This window comes from Acipenser ruthenus, chromosome 17 (assembly GCF_902713425.1).
Source record: "Acipenser ruthenus chromosome 17, fAciRut3.2 maternal haplotype, whole genome shotgun sequence".
In the NCBI taxonomy this organism is placed as follows: Eukaryota; Metazoa; Chordata; class Actinopteri; order Acipenseriformes; family Acipenseridae; genus Acipenser; species Acipenser ruthenus.
In genome coordinates, this window is record NC_081205.1 from 31,190,627 (window position 1) to 31,212,760 (window position 22,134).

Consider the following 22,134-nt stretch of genomic DNA (forward strand, 5'->3'; position numbering starts at 1 on the left):
AACATGTGTGCCATTAAAGTGTCCAACTTACATTATATACAGTACTGTAGATACTATTCTGTATTATGCAGTGGTTTCAATAGCATCTATATTTCAACAGCTTCGAAAGCTGGGGTGATTTTGTTAATCCTTGCTAATGAGTATTCACAGAAATCAAGGGAGTTTATTAAGACTTCATTAGTGAAATTCCACTACAATAGTGTAAAAATGTATTAGAACACCTCAAGATGTGTCACTTATATCCTTTCGATACGTAGTCTGTGAAAATGTTGGAACACTTTGTGATTTAATTAGGCATCTTAAACAAGTCTACTGCATTTTACCATTAGTGGCTGTGTTCTTTTCTCTCTTATTATTTTAAATGAATTGCACGTGTAGCCTAGTAAAGTCATCTATTAAATTAGACAATCACTAATTTGCCTATTTTGACAATTTTCCAAGATATTCTGTTACAGTGGTTTGATGTCATATGCACAACAAATCAAAATAACAGGAGTAATGGGGTGTTCTGATAAATGTGCACACTACTGTATATATTGAATCAATTCTTGCATCATTGATGATTCATTGTATATATAATTCCCCAGAAACACATTTTATTTTAAAAGGGGTAATTGATTTGGGCCCAGACTGTGTCTGGACATCAAAACACTTTAGAGACAGGAAGAAGACAGCAAGGCCGATAGAGAAGTTCAGCCAGGAGCTCACAGACTCAGCAAGACCTCCATCCAAACAAGACTGCTTGATTCTGGCCTCATGGGGAAAACCTGATGGGGTTTTCTCATCATGGGGTAATTGTCCTGTACTATGATTCTCAGACAAAGTTTTAGCATCTGGTCTCATTAGATTTTGAGGTTAAAGAATGAACTCTGGAGATTCTAGATAGCGGTAATAAATCTCTGTGATCTTTGGTAAGGTTCAAAGCCACGCAGTGCTTTCACCTTTACCCTTTCCTATTACACAATGAAACTGTAATGCAAGGGGAGCGGGACGACTGCCTTCGTGGCATTTTATGAAGTGATTACAAAGTCGTGTTTCTTTTTTCTCTGAATCAACATTTTCCCAACAAAGCATAAAAATGAAATGGTTATCTACGGGATTTATTACAGTACACTAGAGTAAGGAAAAAAAAGAAATGCAACCCTTACTTACTACAGAGCTAGTGACAAAAAACAGGGTTTCTTATTGAAGAACTCCTGCAAGCACCAACATCATTTCTCACTAGGTTTGTGCTGTAATGTATTAGTTGGGTTTTCTTTTTGTGATGCAAACTTTGCTCTGATGCAAAGGCTCAGCAAACCAAGCCTTTGTATTTTTAGACATTAGATATGATATAGAATTATCTTTTTTTTATTATTTTATTTCTTAGCAGACGCCCTTATCCAGGGCGACTTACAATTGTTACAAGATATCACATTATTTTTACTTACAATTACCCATTCATACAGTTGTTTTTTTACTGGAGCAATCTAGGTAAAGTACCTTGCTCAAGGGTACAGCAGCAGTGTCCTCCACCTGGGGTTGAACCCACGACCCCCCGGTCAACAGTCCAGAGCCCTAACCACTACTCCACACTGCTGCCCTGTCTTAGTTAGCATAAAAAGCAAATGTACTGATTGCTAACTGGACAAATATCAGTTTCTCCTAAAGGTGGTGACAGCAAATACCTTTATTATATTTAAACCCCTGCAAGTCAGTGTGCATGATATGGCAACAAAGTAAAAGCACTAAATTGGATTGCATATTGTTTTATTGTAATGTATATATATACATATGTGTATATGTAACAGGACGGAGGCTGGGTGCAACGAGCGGCTTCGTGTATCGCAAGCAAGCGTCTTCATCACAATGCAAAAGAGCAAGGCTCGTTGTTGCTGATCATTTTACTAGAGTGCAACCTGATTATTTCATGTGTTGTTATTACCACAATAATTGATCTCAGAGGAACGGGGGTTTATATAGTAGATTTATATGATAGCTGGTGGCTTGTTAAGTAGCACACATACCTTTAACTAAACTTGGGAAATTAAAGGACCTTGGCTTTTTAAGGTACCCACAGGCTTACTTAAACAGGTTATCTTTCACAGAAGACAAATATGTTTGACAGTACACTAGCTAGATGTAACTGTAATGAGATGACAGCCCCCCCCCCCTCCTTCTTTATGCATTACTATGCTTTCAAAGGTATTATATTTCTTGTTGTCCTACTGACCCTTGCTAGCAGATAAAAGTTTTATCTTGTGAACTTTGTACTAATACCGTGGATGTTGGCGTCCCATAAAAAGGCTCATAGGATCTGCTGCAGACAAGCTAGTTTCTCCAGCTGTCTGAACTCGTCTGTGAAAATGCCTGTTGACTACAATGGAACGTGGGAGATGGAAAGCAATGAAAACTTCGAAGGCTATATGAAAGCTCTCGGTAAGCTGCTGCCCCTCTGTAATAAATAACACAGTGCATTAGCTCTGCTTCATTCGTTTATTGAAAATCTGTCCATGCTGTTTAACCTTGACCAAACAAATAGTTTTCATAAGGAAATGTGTGAAATAAGTATGGATTTCTGCTGATTTTTATTCCTCCAAGAAATGTGTATGATGCTTGCAACTCTCGTCACTGAGAAGATCTGTCAAGTCGTTCTATCAGCAGAGTGAAAAATGCTCATTTGTTTTCTTTAACAGGATCATTTTTATTTCATGGACACCCACATTAATTCTCACCATTTTATTTGTAATTATAATGCTAATGAAATTTTGTAACGCATGTTAAGGATTTGAAATTGGAATTCTGCAATTCCCAAAATGTTGATTGCCAGCTTAATGGTTTGAGTATGTGGTCAAGGTGGAGACTGGAGATGACCTCCCTTCCTGACAGGTGCTGTTTTCTGATTCAGGTATAGACTTTGCTACACGCAAGATCGCTCAGCACCTGACTCAAACTAAAGTGCTCTCCCAGAATGGCGACAAGTTTGAAACAAAAACCCTGAGCACCTTCAGAAACTACGAGTTGAACTATACAGTCGGGGAAGAGTTTGAGGAGCACACCAAGGGGCTGGACAACAGAGTGGTCAAGGTACACAACCATTATGCATTTCAATGATAACTGATTGGTTAAAGACATCATAGTAAACTCTCATGTCTGTTTGTCTCCTGCTTCCTCGGTTTCCTTGGTAACAGTTATCAGGAAAGGGAGAAACCAGAGTGTCTGGGTAGGTCTGATCCAGATGTCAATCCGATGTATGAATGGTCCAATTCAGATTTAAAAAGGAGACTGAACAGGCGTAATCTAAGGGTGCACAAGCCATTCCACCTGGGGGCCTCAATCCGACCACAAGCACAACAAGGCTTGGTGCTCTCAAGCTGGTCCACAATTTGAGAAAGAGAGGTCAAAGATTTGATGTGCATGACCTGCTGCCTCATACATCAAAAAAGGGTGTTCCTCCAAGGGTAGGTTTCAGGGGTTCTGACACAGAAATGTGACAAAACCCACCACACACACACTGCCATGCACCAAAAACACAAGATACACTTCAATGAAGAAGGCTGAAAGGCCTGTCTACAGTACGTGACTGGGTTTCTTACTGGGTTTCTCTCCCCAGACACTGGTGACGTGGGACGGTGACAAGCTGGTTTGTGTTCAGAAAGGAGAGAAGCAGAACCGAGGCTGGAAACACTGGATTGAAGGAGACAAACTGCACCTGGTGAGAATTACTCCACTCATTTCATTATGAAAGAACCACCTGGATATGCAAATCTTTTAAGCAATAAATCACTACAACCATTGAAGTCTGTATGATGCAAAGTGTTGGATTCTCAAACCTATCTACTCCAAATCATTAAAAATAAAAATAAAAAACTATTCGAAGGAGTATGAAACAAATTCAGACTACTCACAAGCCACTAAATGTAATGCCAGATTGTGCTAATGATGACCTGGAGTTATTACAGCTTTGAGAATCTTGCACAAACTTTATATTTATATGAATTTATCATTAAACAGCTTTCAATAGCCACATAGAAATACATTACTTGAAATTAACTTTTGAATATCTCCCTATCTTTGAAATGTGATATATATATATATATATATATATATATATATATATATATATATATATATATATACCCCTTGTTATGCATTAATTTCTTTATTATATGTTTTATTTGCAGGAGATTACATGTGAAGACCAGGTCTGCCATCAGGTTTTTAAGAAGAAAAATTAAGCAGAACGGTTTTCTGTATATGTATGATGCATATGTTTTCTATAAAACATGTATTAAAGTCTAATACAATGTATGTGACATTCATAGTCATCTATTACTGTAAGACAGTAAATAATAATAAAAAAAAGCTTTTATTCTTTTGTATAATTGAAGGGAATTGGACCGGATCCTCTTAGTAAATACACCCACAGTTTGGTTGTATGAGTACACAGATTCTATTTTCCATCTGAGCCACAAAACAACACACCTTTCACCTAAAATTATAATTATAATGCAATACTTTAACCTTTGAGACGAATAATACTCGTACTTTGAAAGTAGCATGATTTTAATCTCTTACTCTAATGTTTGTGTGATAAAAGGGCACTAGTAATTTAAATAAAACTTCAGTGTGTCTACTGCCCTAGGAGAGATATGAAAAAGATTTACCTGCCAATCCTATAGGGCTAATGCTGACACTGCTCTTGTAAGATGTGCCTGTGTGTCAGCGCCATCTGTTGGGCAAAAGTTGCTGTGTCACTTTGGCCAAAATAATTCTGGCTATAGTTTTATCCATAGCTTCGAAAACAATCAATCACAGGTTCCAAGGTTTCTCTGAAGTTTTATCTTGGCTATACTGTAGTTAGAGGCAGTCCAAATCTATTAGAAAATATGCAAAAAACAAGATTTTAAGTAGATATTAGCATCTGCAGAGTGTTCTACGGAGCATCTTATGTGTTTACTATTTGTATTAATAATGGCTTATAAATATGTAAATCAAGTAAACATAATCATATCAGATAATTTATGAGTTAAGTGCTTCCAATTACTATAGCAAACGTTTTTGTCAGTAAAATCTTTAGAAACTGACAAAACAAAAACATCACATTACAGGAGACTTCTCATTGGGCCACATTTCCAAAGTCTTAACTCCAGTCTTTAATGAACTCCTACTTTTTGGAGGAGACAAACCATCTAATTTAACTAAACTAGAACCAGACTACAAAGTTATATATCTCAGGTCAGTTTAGCAGTCTGTTTATGAGATCTCTGATGACGATGTAGCTGCAGAATATCCTGAATCTGTGGAAGACTGCGAATCCCGCGGGAGCCTGCAAATTCTGCGATTCTCGAGGAATTCCGGTATCTGCAGATTTGGACTGCCTCTATAAGTGAACTGAGGCGTGATGCAGTTTGCAGAAACAGGCCAAAACAAATCCTGCTTTGGCGTTTGCATGCATGTACATCCACAACACTGCTGTTTCAGAGAAAAAAACACGATTCACCCCAGAGAAATGGTTCTAGGAATACTAACAGGCATCATAAAGCGCCTACCCTTTAAATGTTATTGCTTTAGCTGCTCATCATTCGTCTCAAGGGCTTAGCAGCAGAGGAATGGCATTGTTCTACAGCAGTGTATTGTAGGATAAGGACTATATAACCGTCCTGTGTATGACTAAGTAGACTAAGGGGTGAGTTCAAACAACAGCATGTACATACTCCCCAAACACAATGCAAAACCCTTGGGTTAACATATATATATATAGTGCTTCCTGCAAGTAGGGGCCAATGTGGGTCAGCAGCCGCTAAAGACAGGGTGCGAGTGGCCCGCGCTCATATGTTTATTGACAAATGTCATATCCAGTCATATTGGAGTAGCGTATTGTTTCGTCACTGCTGCTGCAATATGATTTGATGTGTAGAGTAAAATGGTCCAATGGAACGTGAGGAAATGCAGTTAGCCACGTGTGTATTTTCTTGTCACTGGTTTCTTACAGTGGAGTAATGGATTTCTCGAGAAGACTGACCGCTGCTGTCATGTTCATTGTGTAAAACCACAGCTCAAGAAATGTTCTTCTTTGTTCTTTCCAAGTTAAATTAAATCTGTTGAAAAAAAAAAAAAACATTAGTTTGCATTTAAATTGTATTTATTATAATTTATATCGTATGTGTAATATAACTTTGTCAAGGGTTTATTTGACAGAAGCCTTTATCCAAGGTACAGGTGTTCAGGCAAAAACAATATTTCAATACAGTGTAGTTTACAGTAAGTGCAAATACTACTAGAATACAATATGAGATAAGAAGTAAGACTTTAGAGGATTCATACAATTTGTATCTACAATAACATATAATACATTGTTGTCTGGGGAACCCTCACATATACCTACACCTATATATTCTGCATAAAGTGCATAAACCAGTTTGCAAACTGCGTTTCTGCGCGCACGGATTTTTGATAGCTATTTCACGCCATAGCAATCTCCTCTGCAAAACCGCCTACGTGGTGCCCTAACGGGGCGTGTCAGCAGTGTACTTGTTGAGCCCTCAGCTGTACGAGTTCTCGCGGCGTTTACTGTAGCTCTCGCGGTGTTGTGGTGTTGAGATGAAGGGAGTTCCACGTCAGTAAGTCTGTCACAGCTTCTGAGTGTCTGACTTTGTTATTACATTGAAACGCCAGTTTGGGACACCGTAAATATGGTAAGAGACAACAAACACAGTGTTATTACAGAATTACTTGTACTGAGCGTGGAATATTTTAAGATGTAATTTAGAAAACGTGTACGGAAGAACATTATTAATGTTCTAGGAATGAGTTTCAGTTGCAGGCCCCACCTCGAATAATAATAAACAAAGCTTTTAAAATGAAAAAAAAAAAAAAAAAAGTTGAAGATATTCAGATTTGTTGTAAAGCGTTAGTCGGTTCAACTAAATTAATAAAAAGTCGCTTTTTTGTAAAATAGTTAAACGCATTTCTGTATTTGTTGATATTCACTCTCAACGTTGAAAATGTACATGCTACTGTATAGTGTAATTAACCCACACGTACAGGCAGTTCTGAGGAGTGTAAGCACTGAACTTTAGTTAAGCATGGAATCGTCTAGATAGGGTTTTCTTGATTATTGAACTGTACAGCTGGTTTAATATATACGTTATTTACCTTTACTCGAGAGAGAGGTTTACATATTTTTGAACGGGAGTTGGATTTTCATGTAATTGTCTGCGGTACCCGGTACCAATATATTCACACAAATTTGAATGTGAAAAAACAATATACAAAAACACAATACACAATCCAAGCTTTCATATCGGTAGATGTGAGTTCGCCTTTTTAAATAGTTACAATGGTGCTAGCCATCGTGAAATGTGGAAGAGCTTTTACACCTATTTATCATGTTTTCACGAGCATCTTTTCAGAGTAATCACATTTGCTGGTATAGTTTGTATCAGCAGTTTAATTGAACACCTGTGAAAGTTCTAAAGGCAGAGTACTGTCTATGCTGTGTACACCAGAGTATGAATGTTTTATAATTAAATGTTGTTTGAACAGCATTGTAAGGATGTCTTTACTGTTACCCCAGCCTAGGTACTGGTTTGCACAACTATTACTAGTTTTAAAAATGCTCCTACTGTAATGCTCCTCCATCTTGTATCTCCTCAGCCTCTGAGACTAGATATTAAGCGGAAGCTCACAGCTCGGTCTGACCGAGTGAAGAGCGTGGACCTGCACCCAACAGAGCCCTGGATGTTAGCCAGTCTTTATAATGGCAGTGTCTGTGTATGGAACCATGAAAGCCAGGTACTGACTTGACTGAAATGATGTGCAATTTGTAACCTGTCTTGAATGCCTCTCCTAGACCCATCACCTGCTGTGATATTTAGACTCACTCTGCAGTACAACAGTACCTGTTGATGTTGATTATGCTTTACTCAGTCAGCCTTCGCTTGTCTGACTTTAAGATTGTGACCCTGTAAAAATGCATAATTGCAAGGAACGTATGACGTTGAAACGACTTGTTTTTGCAGAAATGTTGTTTGACATGTATCTGCCTCTATCTTTAGACTCTCGTGAAGACGTTTGAAGTGTGTGATTTGCCAGTAAGAGCCTCCAAATTTGTTGCCAGAAAGAATTGGGTCATCACTGGAGCGGTGAGTGTTCGTTTGCATTCTTTTAATGGTTCCTTATCTTTGGCAATAAATTTAAAAAAAGATCCAGAACTGATTTTTTTTTTAATTTGCACACTGCATGCCTTGGACGTCAATAATAAAAAAAATGTGTGTGTGTGTGTGTGTATATATATATATATATATATATATATATATATATATATATATATATATATATATAATATACATAAGAAAGTTTACAAACGAGAGGAGGCCATTCAGCCCATCTTGCTCGTTTGGTTGTTAGTAGCTTATTGATCCCAGAATCTCATCAAGCAGCTTCTTGAAGGATCCCAGGGTGTCAGCTTCAACAACATTACTGGGGAGTTGGTTCCAGACCCTCAATTCTCTGTGTAAAAAAGTGCCTCCTATTTTCTATATATTTAGAGTAATAAGCTTAAGTGCAATGTTGTAATTTTTTTTTTCCCCCTCCCAAACAGGATGACATGCAGATTCGAGTTTTCAACTACAACACCTTGGAGAGAGTTCACATGTTCGAAGCACACTCCGATTATATCCGATGCATAGCGGTGCATCCCACACAGCCATACATTCTGACCAGCAGTGGTAAGATTTAAAGCATCACAATTTAGCATACCAATTAATTTTTTTTTTTAATAATTTACAATGCTAAAAAAAACTATACGTTTATCAGCTTGGTGGCTTGTTTCTTGACAGATGACATGCTTATCAAGCTTTGGGACTGGGAGAAAAAATGGACCTGTAGCCAAGTGTTTGAGGGCCATACACATTATGTTATGCAAATTGTCATCAACCCCAAAGACAACAACCAGTTTGCCAGTGCCTCTCTGGACAGAACAATTAAGGTAACCATCCATACCACCTACAAGAACATTTTGTTTCTTTGCTTTTTATTTGTTTCTTTTTTATTTACATTATATGTATTACCATTTAACTTTTTTTTTTTATATATAAATAAAGGTGTGGCAACTTGGCTCATCCTCTCCAAACTTCACATTAGAGGGCCATGAAAAGGGAGTGAACTGCATTGATTATTACAGTGGAGGTGACAAACCTTACCTCATTTCAGGAGCTGATGATCGATTAGTGAAAATTTGGGACTACCAGGTAAAAAAACATGTATTTGCATTTGGATCTTATCAGATGGATCTAGGATTTATGTAATTGTAAAGATAATAACTACATGTGTTTCCTTTGGAAACCATATCTGTGTCAGTGGAGTTGAGGGAAAGTATAAAGTTACGATAAGGAGTGAACATAACAGTTACAACACTGCTTTACTGGGTTTACAGAACAAGACCTGTGTGCAAACGTTAGAAGGACATGCTCAGAACGTATCATGTGTCAGCTTTCATCCTGAGCTCCCCATCATCATCACCGGCTCAGAAGACGGTATGTTATCTAACTCTAAAATATTCTATCACATTATGGTTTTAAACAGTGTTATTTGCTGGGTTTTGGGTTGGAAGCAGGGTTTTAAAAGAAATTACTTTGCTGAACTGTGCAACTTTTTTTGCATGGGGACGCTTAAGGGCTGTTTGTAGAGTGAATCTAAATTCTGTCATATTGGTTGCAGGGCTGATGCTGTCCCCCATTTGTTTTATTTTATTATTTATTGATGTTTGATTTGTGTTTCTTCACAGGCACTGTTCGTATCTGGCATTCAAGCACATACCGCCTGGAGAGCACGCTGAACTATGGCATGGAGAGAGTGTGGTGTGTGGCCAGCCTACGGGGCTCCAACAACGTGGCACTGGGGTACGATGAAGGCAGCATTATCATTAAGGTACTCATTTTTCTTTTTCTTATCTAACTTTCTCCCTCATTTGTTTAACTGCAAAGTGGTTCTGAAGTATACTTCTGTATTTGGTGTCTAGTGCATTTCATTAAATGCTTTCCTTTTGTTTTTTTTATTTGTTTTTTAATATGTGCAGCTTGGTCGTGAGGAGCCTGCTATGTCCATGGATGCTAATGGAAAGATCATTTGGGCTAAACACTCCGAGGTCCAGCAGGCTAATCTGAAAGCCATGGGTGATACTGAAATTAAGGATGGAGAGCGGCTGCCTTTGGCTGTGAAAGACATGGGAAGCTGCGAGATCTACCCACAGACGATCCAGCACAACCCCAATGGCAGGTAAAGAAACTCTTACTCTGTTCGAGCAATGTTTTTGTTGAATTCATCTGTCAATAATGTGCATGTAAGGTTTTTATGCATAGGAGAGCGGTTTAGGAATTGTGATCCAGTATCTGTCTTTTTGTCCTAATGTTCTAAGCTGAGAAAAAAAATCAAATGAGCAAAGGCTGCACTTAAATATACTCTTCATGTTTTAATTTTCATACCAGTGTACATTCTGTATTTCGTTTGTGTATATTTGAATCCTTTTATATATATATATATATATATATATATATATATATATATATATATAATATTATTATTTTATTATTTTTATTATTTTAATAATATATATATTTTTTTCAATTAGATTTGTTGTGGTATGTGGAGATGGGGAATACATCATCTATACTGCCATGGCATTGAGAAACAAGAGCTTCGGGTCTGCACAGGAGTTTGTCTGGGCACATGATTCCTCTGAGTAAGTGTGTTAAGTAGATACTGATTTAACAAATGTTTGAATTAAACTTGTTTAAAATACAGCATAATGACTGATGTTTTGCGTGTTTACAGGTATGCAATTAGGGAAAGCAGCAGCGTTGTGAAGATCTTTAAAAACTTCAAAGAAAAGAAGTCTTTCAAACCAGATTTTGGTGCAGAAGGTAAGGTTATATATATATATATATACACTACCGGTCAAAAGTTTTAAACACCCCAATTTTTCCAGTTTTTATTGAAATTTAAGCAGTTCAAGTCCAGTGAATAACCTGGTACAAAGGTAAGCGGTAAACTGCCGGAGGTTAAAAAAAAAAAAGTTTAGGTTACCAAAAACTGAAAAATAATGTACATTTCAGTGTTATACAAAAAGGCCTTTTTCAGGGAACAAGTAATGGGTTAACAACTTACAGCTGTTCTGCAGCAATGGAAGTAAATTGAAAGTTGATGCTAACAATTCCTACAGGTGTCCCAACTTTTGTTGATTTACTTACAAACCCTCTGTCTGTATAAAAGCAGTGTTGGAACAGACTGTGTTACTACACCCTCTTAAGCATTATTTGGACAGTATTGTACTGCAGGAAGTAGTATATTGCTCTCATAATGGCAAGAAAAAGGCAATTAACAAAGGAAGACAGACAGACCATTATAACCCTTAAAAGTGTAGGTCTTTCCTTTAGAGGAATTGCAAAGAAAGCCAAGGTGTCAGTGAGTACAGTTTCCTACACCATCAAAAGGCACTTGGAAACTGGAGGAAACTCTGACAGGAAGAGGCCTGGCAGACCCAAAGCCACAACAGAATCAGAAGACAAGTTTCTGAGAGTCAACAGCTTGCGTGATAGGCGGCTCACAGGACAACAGCTTCAAGCACAGCTTAACACTGGTCGAAGTAAGCAAGTGTGAAGAGAAGACTTCGAGCTGCAGGTTTGACAGGTTGAGTGGCAGTAAGAAAGCCATTGCTAAGATGGCAAAATAAGAAAGAGGCTTGCCTGGGCCATGAAGCACCGCCAGTGGACTACTGAAGACTGGAAGAAGGTCTTATGGACCGATGAATCAAAATTTTAAATCTTCGGTTCATCACGCAGGGTTTTTGTACGCCGTCGAGTAGGCGAAAGGATGGTTCCTCGGTGTGTGACACCAACTGTCAAACATGGAGGAGGAAGCGTGATGGTCTGGGGCTCTTTTGCTGGATCCAGAGTCGGCGACTTACACAAAGTGAATGGCACCCTGAACCAAAACTGCTACCACAGCATTTTGCAGCGCCATGCAATACCCTCTGGTATATGCCTAGTTGGTCAGGGGTTCATCCTACAGCAAGATAATGACCCAAAACATACCTCCAGGCTATGTCAGAACTACCTTAGAAGAAAAGAACAAGACGGTAGGCTTCAAATCATGGAATGGCCAGCACAGTCTCCAGACTTAAACCCCATCGAGCTGGTTTGGGATGAACTGGACAGAAGGGTGAAAGCAAAGCAACCTACAAGTGCAACACATTTGTGGGAACTTCTGCAAGTGTTGGGAATAACTTTCCAAACAATATTTAATTTCCATTGTAGAAAGAATGCCACGAGTGTGTTCGGCTGTTATATCTGCAAAAGGTGGCTACTTTGAGTAAAAAATTTAGATTAAGTTATGCTAAACAAATTTCTTTTTTATCTCCAATTGTTTATTTGTTCTATGCTTTAATTTCAGAGTACATTGAGACATTAAACTGCGTAAATTTCAATAAAAATTGGAAAACTTTTGACCGGTAGTGTGTGTGTGTGTGTATGTATGTATGTATGTGTGTGTGTGTGTATATATATATATATATATATATATATATATATATATATATATATATATATATATATATATATAAAATTTTTAAAATTATTTCTATATATTTATGTACTACTAAAAAGCACTATAACCAATTATTTTCCTTATTTTTCCCTCATAGGTATCTATGGCGGGTTCTTGTTGGGAGTCAGATCTGTTAATGGTTTGGCATTTTATGATTGGGATAACACAGAACTGATCCGCCGAATTGAAATCCAGCCTAAACATGTAAGTTACATAATAATCAACTAATTAAGTCATTTATTGCTGTTGCTTGGGTGCTGACAGTTTTACAAAAGCAATTACTAGTTTATGGATTTGACAGGTATTAAGACTTTTTGATTGCCTTTTTCAAAAAAACATCTTTAAAATATCAAATAAGACTACTCCAGTTGCATGAATAATTTAGTCTGTAATGTTTTGGTATTACAGTTCTGGTACAAATTAGATATTGTATTCAACAAAACAAAGACCACCTTATGTTCAAAGCTGTTGTGTTGGTCTTCTGATGCTTGTCTTCTAGCTACCTTTGTTAATATTTGGTCTTATTTTTCTCTCTATTTAACGTTCAGATTTTCTGGTCCGACTCTGGGGAGCTGGTCTGCATTGCTACTGAGGAGTCATTTTTCATTCTGAAATACCTGGGAGAGAAGGTGGCAGCAGCGCAGGAATCAAATGAGGGCATAACTGAAGACGGCATTGAGGATGCCTTTGAGGTAGTTTATTTATACATGGGCCTTGAACATGATCTGTTTGTTTGACCTTTGCAGATAACCTCATCCAGAAATGCTTTGTGTTTTCTGCAGGTTCAGGGAGAAATCCAGGAAATAGTCAAGACAGGGTTGTGGGTCGGAGATTGCTTCATCTACACCAGCTCTGTAAACAGGCTGAATTACTTTGTTGGCGGAGAAATTGTTACCATTGCTCACTTGGACAGGTAGAAATTTACAGTGCATTGGTTTAGGGGCTACTGATTTTAACTGTATAAAAACAGCCTTGTTGAAAAATGTAAAGGCTTTTTAGTTCTTCATATCTATCAGTATAATAAATGTAATGATAAATATAAAGTATGGAAGTTTTTGTTTTTTTAGTACCTAGCTGTTGTGTTGTGAAGAAATATTATTCACATCAGTGTTTTGCAACATATTTCTTTATACGAACTGTCATAGTAATTATTCATTTTTTTTCTAGAACTATGTATCTTTTGGGTTATATCCCCAAAGATAACCGGCTGTACCTGGGTGATAAAGAGTTGAACATTGTCAGTTATTCCCTGCTGGTCTCTGTGCTGGAATACCAGACTGCAGTGATGAGGAGAGACTTTGGTATGGCAGATAAGGTTCTTCCTACAATTCCGAAAGAACAGAGAACCAGAGTGGCACACTTTCTAGAAAAACAGGTTGGAAAGATACTTTAAACTATTTCATCTGTTTTAGGATTATCCTTCCTGAAAGAGTTAATATTATTTAATGGTCACTTTTTAATTCCTTTAATTTTATATTATTTGTGAATGAATAGATCATAATTTGCATTTACCCATGGTAATAATACCGGCTTTCAATTTCTTTCTTTTCTTCTATATTTAAACAGGGTTTCAAACCGCAAGCCCTTGCAGTATCTTCAGATCCAGAGCATCGCTTTGAACTGGCTCTGCAGCTTGGGGAGCTGAAGATCGCATATCAGCTGGCAGTCGAAGCAGAGGTAGGATATTTATTTGACAGAGCTAAACAACAACTTGCAAATATACTTACTGCAAACATTATTTGTATATTTAGCAGACGCCTTTATCCAAGGCGACTTGCAGACAATGGGTGTGTGAACTATACATCAGCTGCAGAGTCACTTACAATTACGTCTCACCTGAAAGACAGAGCACAAGGAGGTTAAGTGATTTGCTCAGGGTCACACAGCGAGTCAGTGGCTGAGGTGGGATTTGAACCGGGGACCTCCTGCTTACAAGCCCTTTTCTTTAACCACTGGACCGCACAGCCTCCTATTTCAAACATTGATGTTTCTTTAAATTTGCACCCTGGAAATCGTGCTTGTAATGAAATACAAACAGAAGCTTCATAAGATTGTAATGTCTTTGGTACAGGGAAGAATAATGTTGTTTTCCCATTTGAAAAATAGTCCCCATAAATTCAATCCAATACTCCCACTACCTCACTATTAAATCATTTTAATTAACAGTACATTTTATATGTTTTTAGATTTATTTTTTATTCTTTTTTTTTCCCCCTCAATAGTCGGAGCAGAAGTGGAAGCAGCTAGCTGAGCTTGCCATCAGTAAGTGTCAGTTTGGCCTTGCCCAGGAATGCCTTCACCACGCACAGGACTACGGTGGACTTCTGTTGCTGGCCACTGCCTCTGGTAATGCCACCATGGTCAACAAACTTGCTGAGGCGGCTGAAAAGGACGGCAAGAATAACGTTGCTTTTATGACCTACTTCTTGCAGGGAAAGTAAGTTTGAAATACTGGTTATGTCTGAATTAATGCATCGTATTCAATAATACAGAACTGTTTGTCAGATTCAGTTACTGTCAGCAAAGTTGATTATGCAGATTGGTACGTCATGGTCATGCTTGTTTTGAATGCGTTTTGTGTAGGTAGTAATATCTGTTTTAGAATAGGTACGCAAGTTATAATTAGGGCTTGATTTTTTCAGGATTTATTTTTTGTTAAGTTGGGTGGGGGGGATCAGTTTTTCTTTGGCAAAATCGGTTATTTTCGGTAATTAAATAAACACCACTCAAGCACATCAATTTTAAGTTTCTATAATACATATGCAAACGTTAACTAACTGTTTTGAAGTGAGGATGTCCACATTAGGATTCTGACAATGTACAATTCCTACATGCATTTTGAATCTGCGAATTGAGAGAAGTAACAGATTTCAGTGTGCACCCCTTACCACCCCCCCACCCCCCCCTGTATCTATCACACTACAGACACAGTTAATGTGTGTGTTTTTTTTTTTCTCTGACCACCCCATCATATGACTGTTGTACTGTAGTAATTAAATTCAGCATACAATAAGTAATTTAAATGTTTTGCTACAATTAAACCTTCATCATGGTACTCTGATTTAAGGTGATATTTAGCTATAATAATGATGTTAATTATAATAGTAATAATAATTAGGCAGCCGTTGTACACAAGAAAAACTTTAATAAACATTAGTAGAAGCATAACCTGTACAGCAGTTTTATTTACAATAACTTTTCGGTTCATCACTGAATAAAACTAATGCCAAGAAACTAACTGGCGACACCATGTTGCTGGTTTGTTTGGGTGGATTCGTGGTCGCTAAGCCTGTTGCTAAGCAATTGACGCAAATTACGCGTATACTTAATGTACAGAATTGGTCAGTTGCCATGTCTTTGCACACTGCCTGCCTTCTGAAAGCCGTTTTCTTTGTTGCCAAGCCCATGTTTTATTGTTTTAAAAAAAATAAATAATAATCTTCTAAATAGGTCTTCGGGGGTGTTTTTTCAGTTATCGGTTAAATCCAAAAACTTCAAGCCCTAGTTATAATTAATTCTAGTTAACAGGCTTGGTGATGATTCTTAATTTTTTTTATTCCCCCCCCCCCCATTAACTCCTTGTGAAAGCTGACAGGATCAAAATGCTGAATTTACCGGGTCATATCCTTAAGGCTTCTTGAATTCTAAATGTGTTTCAGACTCGACCACTGTCTGGAACTGTTGATTCGGACAGGACGTCTTCCTGAAGCTGCCTTTCTCGCTCGTACCTACCTTCCAAGTCAGGTGTCAAGGTATTTCCTCTTTAAAAAATCGTGGGATGTTAACAGATGATAAAATACACAGATGATCTTTTAGATTTTGAGGTTCAATCTCCACGACTGAGATTTGGTACTGGAAGGTCCCAGGTCATATTTGGCATTTTTTCTTTATTTTATTTTTCCTTTAGGGTTGTAAAACTGTGGCGAGAGAGTCTTTCCAAAGTGAACCAGAAAGCTGCAGAGTCTTTAGCTGATCCCACCGAATATGGAAACCTGTTTCCAGGGTTGAAAGAAGCATTTGTGGCGGAACAATTCATTAAGGAAACTAGTCTTGGAAAGTTGAGACCAGCTGCGGAGTACCCACTAGTCACTGTAAATACACGTTTGATCTGTGTTTCAACATGTTCTGTCTGGATTTGAAATGATGGTGTGATAACCTGTTTTTGTAACTTTTTTTTTCCCTAGATGAACGAAGAGAGAAATGTATTGGAAGAAGCTAAAGGTTATGAGCCAAAAGGAGCAGTTCTGTCACAGGTACTTTTTTTTTTTTTTTTATTTGGTCTTGAAATTTGTTTTTCCTCATCTTTATTGTACAGTACAATTCTATGTCACTGGTCCATTTAAGATGTTGGGTACATTTCTACCTCCAAAAGCACTTCAGTTTTATTTGTATTTATTTGTAAATATCAGTATTATAAAAAATACTACATACTGTATAGAAAAATAAGGAAATCTGTGTAGGTAATTAGTAGCAGGAAAGAAACAAATCCTCATGTGTAGAATTGCTTTGGCTTTTGTTTTGCTTTTAAGGAGACTGTTCCGAAAGAAGAAATGACTGAAGCAGCAGCGTTCCCAGAACCGTCGTTCGTGATGCAAGCCTCTGCACCCGAACCCAACCCCGCACCAACTCCCACAGAACCCACTCCAGACAAACCTGAAAAGGTATCAATATTGGGGGGAAGGGTCCTTGTATATAACTCGGGAAATGTCTCTTTTGGGGGTCTAAATTTTAATCGTAAATAATTGTTGTTTGAGTCAGATGTGTAACACTGTCAGGTGTGGCTGGTGGTAGTAATTGAAGGTGTTATTAGAGCGAGTCTGATTTTAGCTTATTGGCCACATCTAGTTTTGAAGCTGTAAGAAGACATCAAGCAGTGTACAACGCTTCCTTCCAGAGGGATTGAGTTATGGCAAATGCAGATATGAACAACTAGGTATTTGTAAAATGACATACATATGAACGTCTATGTACTTCTGCTATTTCCTTCAGGGATATTTTCGGTGCTGCTAGCCCTTCTTGCATAACATTTAGAGGAACATTTAGCAGTTGTCCTTCAGAATTCTGGCATGTCTGAAGGAAGGTTTTTGTTTTAGTTTATACTCTGTATATCCTCCCAAAGCTTGACACATGGTGTGTATGTATATGTTTTTAATTTCAGACTTTGAATGAAGAATTTGAAGAAGATTTGGATAACTTGGATCTGGAAGACATTGACACAACAGACGTAAACCTGGATGATGATTTCTTAGATGACTAAATTTAACATAGCATTATTATTTAAGTGACCAAACTCATTGTATTGTTTTCATTTTCATGTTATGTACTTGCTGAAAGAGAAGGAAAAAGATAGCAAAAAAATAGCACTGTAGGCAGTTTTAATATTGCAGTAGCTGGTGACTAAAGAATGTTCTACTTTATACAAAGACTCTGTGTGGCACAAGCAACTGCAAAGCATCTGTTGCATATTAGGGAATACAAGTGTGCTCTTGTTTGATTACCTCATATAATCATTCTTGTGCTGTATTAACTCATAATAAATATTTCTCAATTCATATGTTCTTGTTCATTCTTTTCCCTGAATACCTCTGTCAAATTTCGGTACCCATGGCTTTCACCATTTTAATGATACGTAGAGGTTTCTGTACCTATCATTTTAAAATGGCTCTGGTATTGCTCCTCCTGCAAGCATTACTGAGGAAGACAAATACATATCAAGCTTGAAAATATGATAGGTCAGGTGTTAAAGTGAGTTTAATAAATATGAAAATACATATTTATAAAGGCAAGTTCCAGGTATGTCAGTTGCCAATAAGAAATAAATGACAGCATGAAGTAACACTAAAGACTTGTATGTACATCAATTCATTTGAAACAATGTATGGACAGTATTTTATTAAAACATTAACAATGGAAATAACCTTTTGACTTATGTAACAAACCTGTACAAGTCCTTCTAAAAAGTAATTGGTTGCACATTAAGCACAGAATGGCTCGTACAGGGGTGAAGGACAATTCTTGAAAACCACAGATCAGATTATCAGATTCTGCATTTGTCAGTTCAAGGTGAGGATGATTGTGCAGAGCGTTCGGTTGATGTTTCCTGATAAGCTTGGAGTGCAAGTTCAACATATCCAGCCTTTTGAGATTCTGTCCTGGCAAAAATCTTAGAAAGAGGAAATACTGTTTTATTGACTTCACAGGTGGATCAGTAAGAGCACAATTGTATAAACACAAATCTGGATCAACACAAGAATATATTTAACTTAATCCAGATGTTCTGGTTTAATGCCTCTTATACATGACCATTTTTCTAAACAGACACTTTAAAATGAAGGACAAAACCATTGGAAAGCATACTGGCCTACTTATCTACTTTCATTGTATTAAATATTTTGGAAATCTGCTGTTTCACTATTATTGGTGGGGGCATTACTACATCGACTCACACTGCAACATTATCCATGACTAAACTGATCTACTAGGCTCTTGTGAAGTCCTACGCTTCAGCCAGATTGAGGGAAACAGCTTGTCAGTGTGTAGAGACTCATTCTCTAAAATGGCCCCCTTCACTTGAGATCATGTTTGTTGCTAATTGGTTCTGAAGTGCCCTTTGCATGACATCTATGGTAAAGCTGGCTACCGGAGCCAGGAGTAGAATATAAAATCAAACTTGGTAACAAATTCTGCTACAATTAAAAATAAATCGTTCTAAAAAAAAACGACAATTAACCCTTCAGGTCCTAGAATGTCTGATGGAACCTGAATTATTTTCTTCGCCTTGCTGGGGTTGAAATGATGATTCTAGGCAGTGGATGGGCAAGTGACCCTGTACTAGAAAAGTGCAGATTAACTCTACGAAATATAGAGGCGATGCTGGTGCAAGATTTGCTTACCTTTACCAAATCAATCCCTTGGGCTTGCTGTTCACCAGCTTCCTTTGCAGATGAACCTCGAGGATGCAGCATGTGGTACAGATGAATAACACTTGCAGTATCTTGTATTCTGTAACAACAACAACAAAAAAGTGATATTTAAACTGAGTCAGAATTGAAATAATGTTTTTGAGGTTCAAGCCAAGTGCAAGATCATCGCTCCAAGCTGTATAAATACAGTCTTCATTTATTTACAGTAGACTTACAGGTCTCTCTGGATCATATCGATCAGTAAGCCGTCTATTTTCTTTCCATTCACCAAGTACCAGACCATTCCACCAAAGTGCCTTGTTGAACGCAGGAGGTCATACTTTCCATGTTTACCAATGTCTTCATATGTCAGATTGTGGACCTGGTGCAAAAAGAAATCAAAAACACATTTTCCTTGGAAATACAACATTTAGGATTGAGTTTTATGGATACTATTTCTCAAAATGACCATTGGTTTGCACACATCAACATCCATGTGTGACCTAAACATTGCAGGTTGTTTACCGATTTTTTATTTAAATAATAACGATAACAACAACATGGCTTTTAATACCGTCAGACAGAAATCAGGGGTCATAGAATCTTGCCTCTGTCATTCTCTAGAATTCAGTTCAGGTGACAGCGATTAGGTTTTACTATAAAGATGGCACTGCACTCACTCTTCTGTAGTCTGGTGAATCCGGTTCAAACTGGACAAGGCAGAGGTCAAGGATGTCCTCATGACGGTCTTGGAGGAACACAACCTGGAGAATTGGAACATGCAAAGCTGTTTAGATACAGGTGAAACATTGTAAGCAAACGCAACAAAGGGAGTTGCAGAAGCTGTTCTTTACCATTAGGTTTTCCTCTTTGAAGACTGGTGGAGGTGTGAGCCTCCTGCCTTCCCGGGGGAAGTAGAGCTGCACCATCCGGTCCCTTTCTTCCCAGGTCGCCTTGCGCAGAGTGCCGCCAGGTTCCCGGATCACAATGAAACGCTCCTGCAAAAAAACAAAAGAAAACAGGCAGCGCTTTTTAATACTGTCTGACAACAGAAAAACACTACAGCGTAAAGTGCAGTCCTATAAACCATAACTGAATAATTACGTTTGGAGCCAGTTACAGAAGACCAAGAAATGCACCACGTTTCTAAATGCAAGTAAAAAGGTTATTAATAACAATATGTGTTCCAAACCAGCGGTCTGCTGTGTGGGTCAGTATATTACACTCACTCTGTGTGGGATGTTGTAGGTAATGTCAGTAAACACGTATTTCACTGTCTCCAATCCCTCCAGGAACTTATCTTCCGCTAAAACGTCATCAATCGGTTTTCGTTCTGGAAGAACTGGTGGCATTTTTAGCCTTTCTTTAGCAATTTGCATTGCTTTCTGTGTAGCCTGAAAGCGGAGAGGGAAAAAACATGCAGGAAATTAGGTTTGAAATCTAAAAATCTGAGGACTAACTGAGGACACGTTAAGATGTATGACTGCACTACATTGAAATGAAGGAGACGCATGTGGTAGTTTTGAATTATCGTATAATGTATGTTGCTAAGGCACATACTCTGTGTATATTTCGCCTCCCAAACAAGGATATAAAAATGGAATGAAAGCTTAAGGCAGAGCCTCCCAGTACCTGTGCAAGCTGCGCGTCTGTCATCAGTCTGTAGGTTGGCGGCTTCAGCTCCTGTTTAACGGGTCGGAATGCTTTCTGCAGGTCCAGCCCTGTGATTTTGGTCAAAATATTCTGAACCTCCTCGTCTGAAAACTGGGGACTTCTGCCATCTGTGGGACCTGAACCCAAAGTTAAACATGTACACAGAATACTTTTACAAAGGACATCCAATCAGTCATAACAATCAGTAACATCAACCTAAACAAAACTCTTCCAGTCGCTTTGTGATCTCGGTTTCAACAGGATGCGCTGACATTTTCTCACAATGGACCCAGCTGACAGAGTCTCAGACATTCTATCTGACAGGGTTATTGTGACGGTTAACTTGCCTATATAATAAGAGGGCAGGACTAACTTTTCTTTATTTCAAATGCAGTTGGGTGATTAACAAAAGTCTGAGTTCACAGTGGCACTCAGTGAATATCAGTGAAGGTACATCACCAGCAGCGTCATCGTGTTGTCTGCTATTATTATTATTATTATTATTATTATTATTATTATTATTATTAACAATAACACACTGTACATTAAACAAATGACTACATGTAATGCACAACACAGCTACTGTAAGTACTATGCTTGACAATTGTGTTATAAATTGTGTTAAAATGGAAAGGTAGACCAAAAAGAGGAGGATACGCATAATTAAACTACAGTGCGTAATGACATTGCTTTTTAATATGACTCACTGCTATTAGCAGACTCGCTGCAAAGCGTCCTCCTTGCACATCTAAACAACACGGTTGATTTCAGTTCCACGTCTCTAATTAAACGCCTTGTTATTCTGAAAGCTGCCATGTTTGCAGTAACTGCTCTACCAGATTGACCTTCCTGAAACCCACCCCGGAATGGGGAAAGTGCACTCTGGGAAATTGAGTTTTTCTTTTGTTTTTACTTTTCATTGCCTTGGGGAGCGGTGTACTGTTGGAAAGGTAAGAGTCATTTATTCCATTTGAAATACGATACATACCAGAGT

At 37.9% G+C, this 22,134-nt stretch overlaps 3 protein-coding genes across 4 annotated transcripts; 2 read left to right on the forward strand and 1 right to left on the reverse strand.

The window, feature by feature from the left end:
- Positions 1-451: 451 nt before the first annotated feature.
- LOC117423472 (retinol-binding protein 2-like) lies at positions 452-4,351 on the forward strand. Its single transcript, XM_034039318.2, has 4 exons — positions 452-2,418; positions 2,888-3,066; positions 3,593-3,694; positions 4,164-4,351. Exons 1-4 carry the CDS (start codon positions 2,265-2,267, stop codon positions 4,215-4,217), a joined length of 489 nt encoding a protein of 162 aa, XP_033895209.2. The 5' UTR covers positions 452-2,264; the 3' UTR covers positions 4,218-4,351.
- A 2,185-nt stretch (positions 4,352-6,536) lies between these two features.
- On the forward strand, positions 6,537-18,137 carry LOC117423736 (coatomer subunit beta'). Its single transcript, XM_034039861.3, has 22 exons — positions 6,537-6,677; positions 7,639-7,776; positions 8,040-8,126; positions 8,585-8,711; positions 8,823-8,971; positions 9,087-9,233; positions 9,419-9,518; positions 9,770-9,912; positions 10,061-10,260; positions 10,613-10,723; positions 10,816-10,904; positions 12,683-12,789; positions 13,134-13,277; positions 13,368-13,498; positions 13,753-13,960; positions 14,152-14,262; positions 14,808-15,022; positions 16,245-16,337; positions 16,493-16,676; positions 16,770-16,838; positions 17,115-17,246; positions 17,744-18,137. Exons 1-22 carry the CDS (start codon positions 6,675-6,677, stop codon positions 17,840-17,842), a joined length of 2,787 nt encoding a protein of 928 aa, XP_033895752.3. The 5' UTR covers positions 6,537-6,674; the 3' UTR covers positions 17,843-18,137.
- Positions 18,138-18,318: 181 nt separating this feature from the next.
- LOC117423737 (small ribosomal subunit protein mS22-like) lies at positions 18,319-22,013 on the reverse strand. 2 transcript variants are annotated; one of them, XM_034039863.3, is made up of 8 exons: positions 21,848-22,011; positions 21,120-21,277; positions 20,717-20,881; positions 20,342-20,485; positions 20,168-20,251; positions 19,724-19,869; positions 19,479-19,587; positions 18,319-18,748 (listed from the first exon to the last, which is right to left on the reverse strand). In XM_034039863.3, exons 1-8 carry the CDS (start codon positions 21,954-21,956, stop codon positions 18,644-18,646), a joined length of 1,020 nt encoding a protein of 339 aa, XP_033895754.3. In that variant the 5' UTR covers positions 21,957-22,011; the 3' UTR covers positions 18,319-18,643. The 2 variants fall into 2 exon arrangements, with proteins under 2 accessions (XP_033895754.3, XP_058846369.1); XM_058990386.1 differs by lacking the exon at positions 20,717-20,881 and having other exon boundaries at positions 21,848-22,013.
- Between the last annotated feature and the right edge of the window lie 121 nt (positions 22,014-22,134).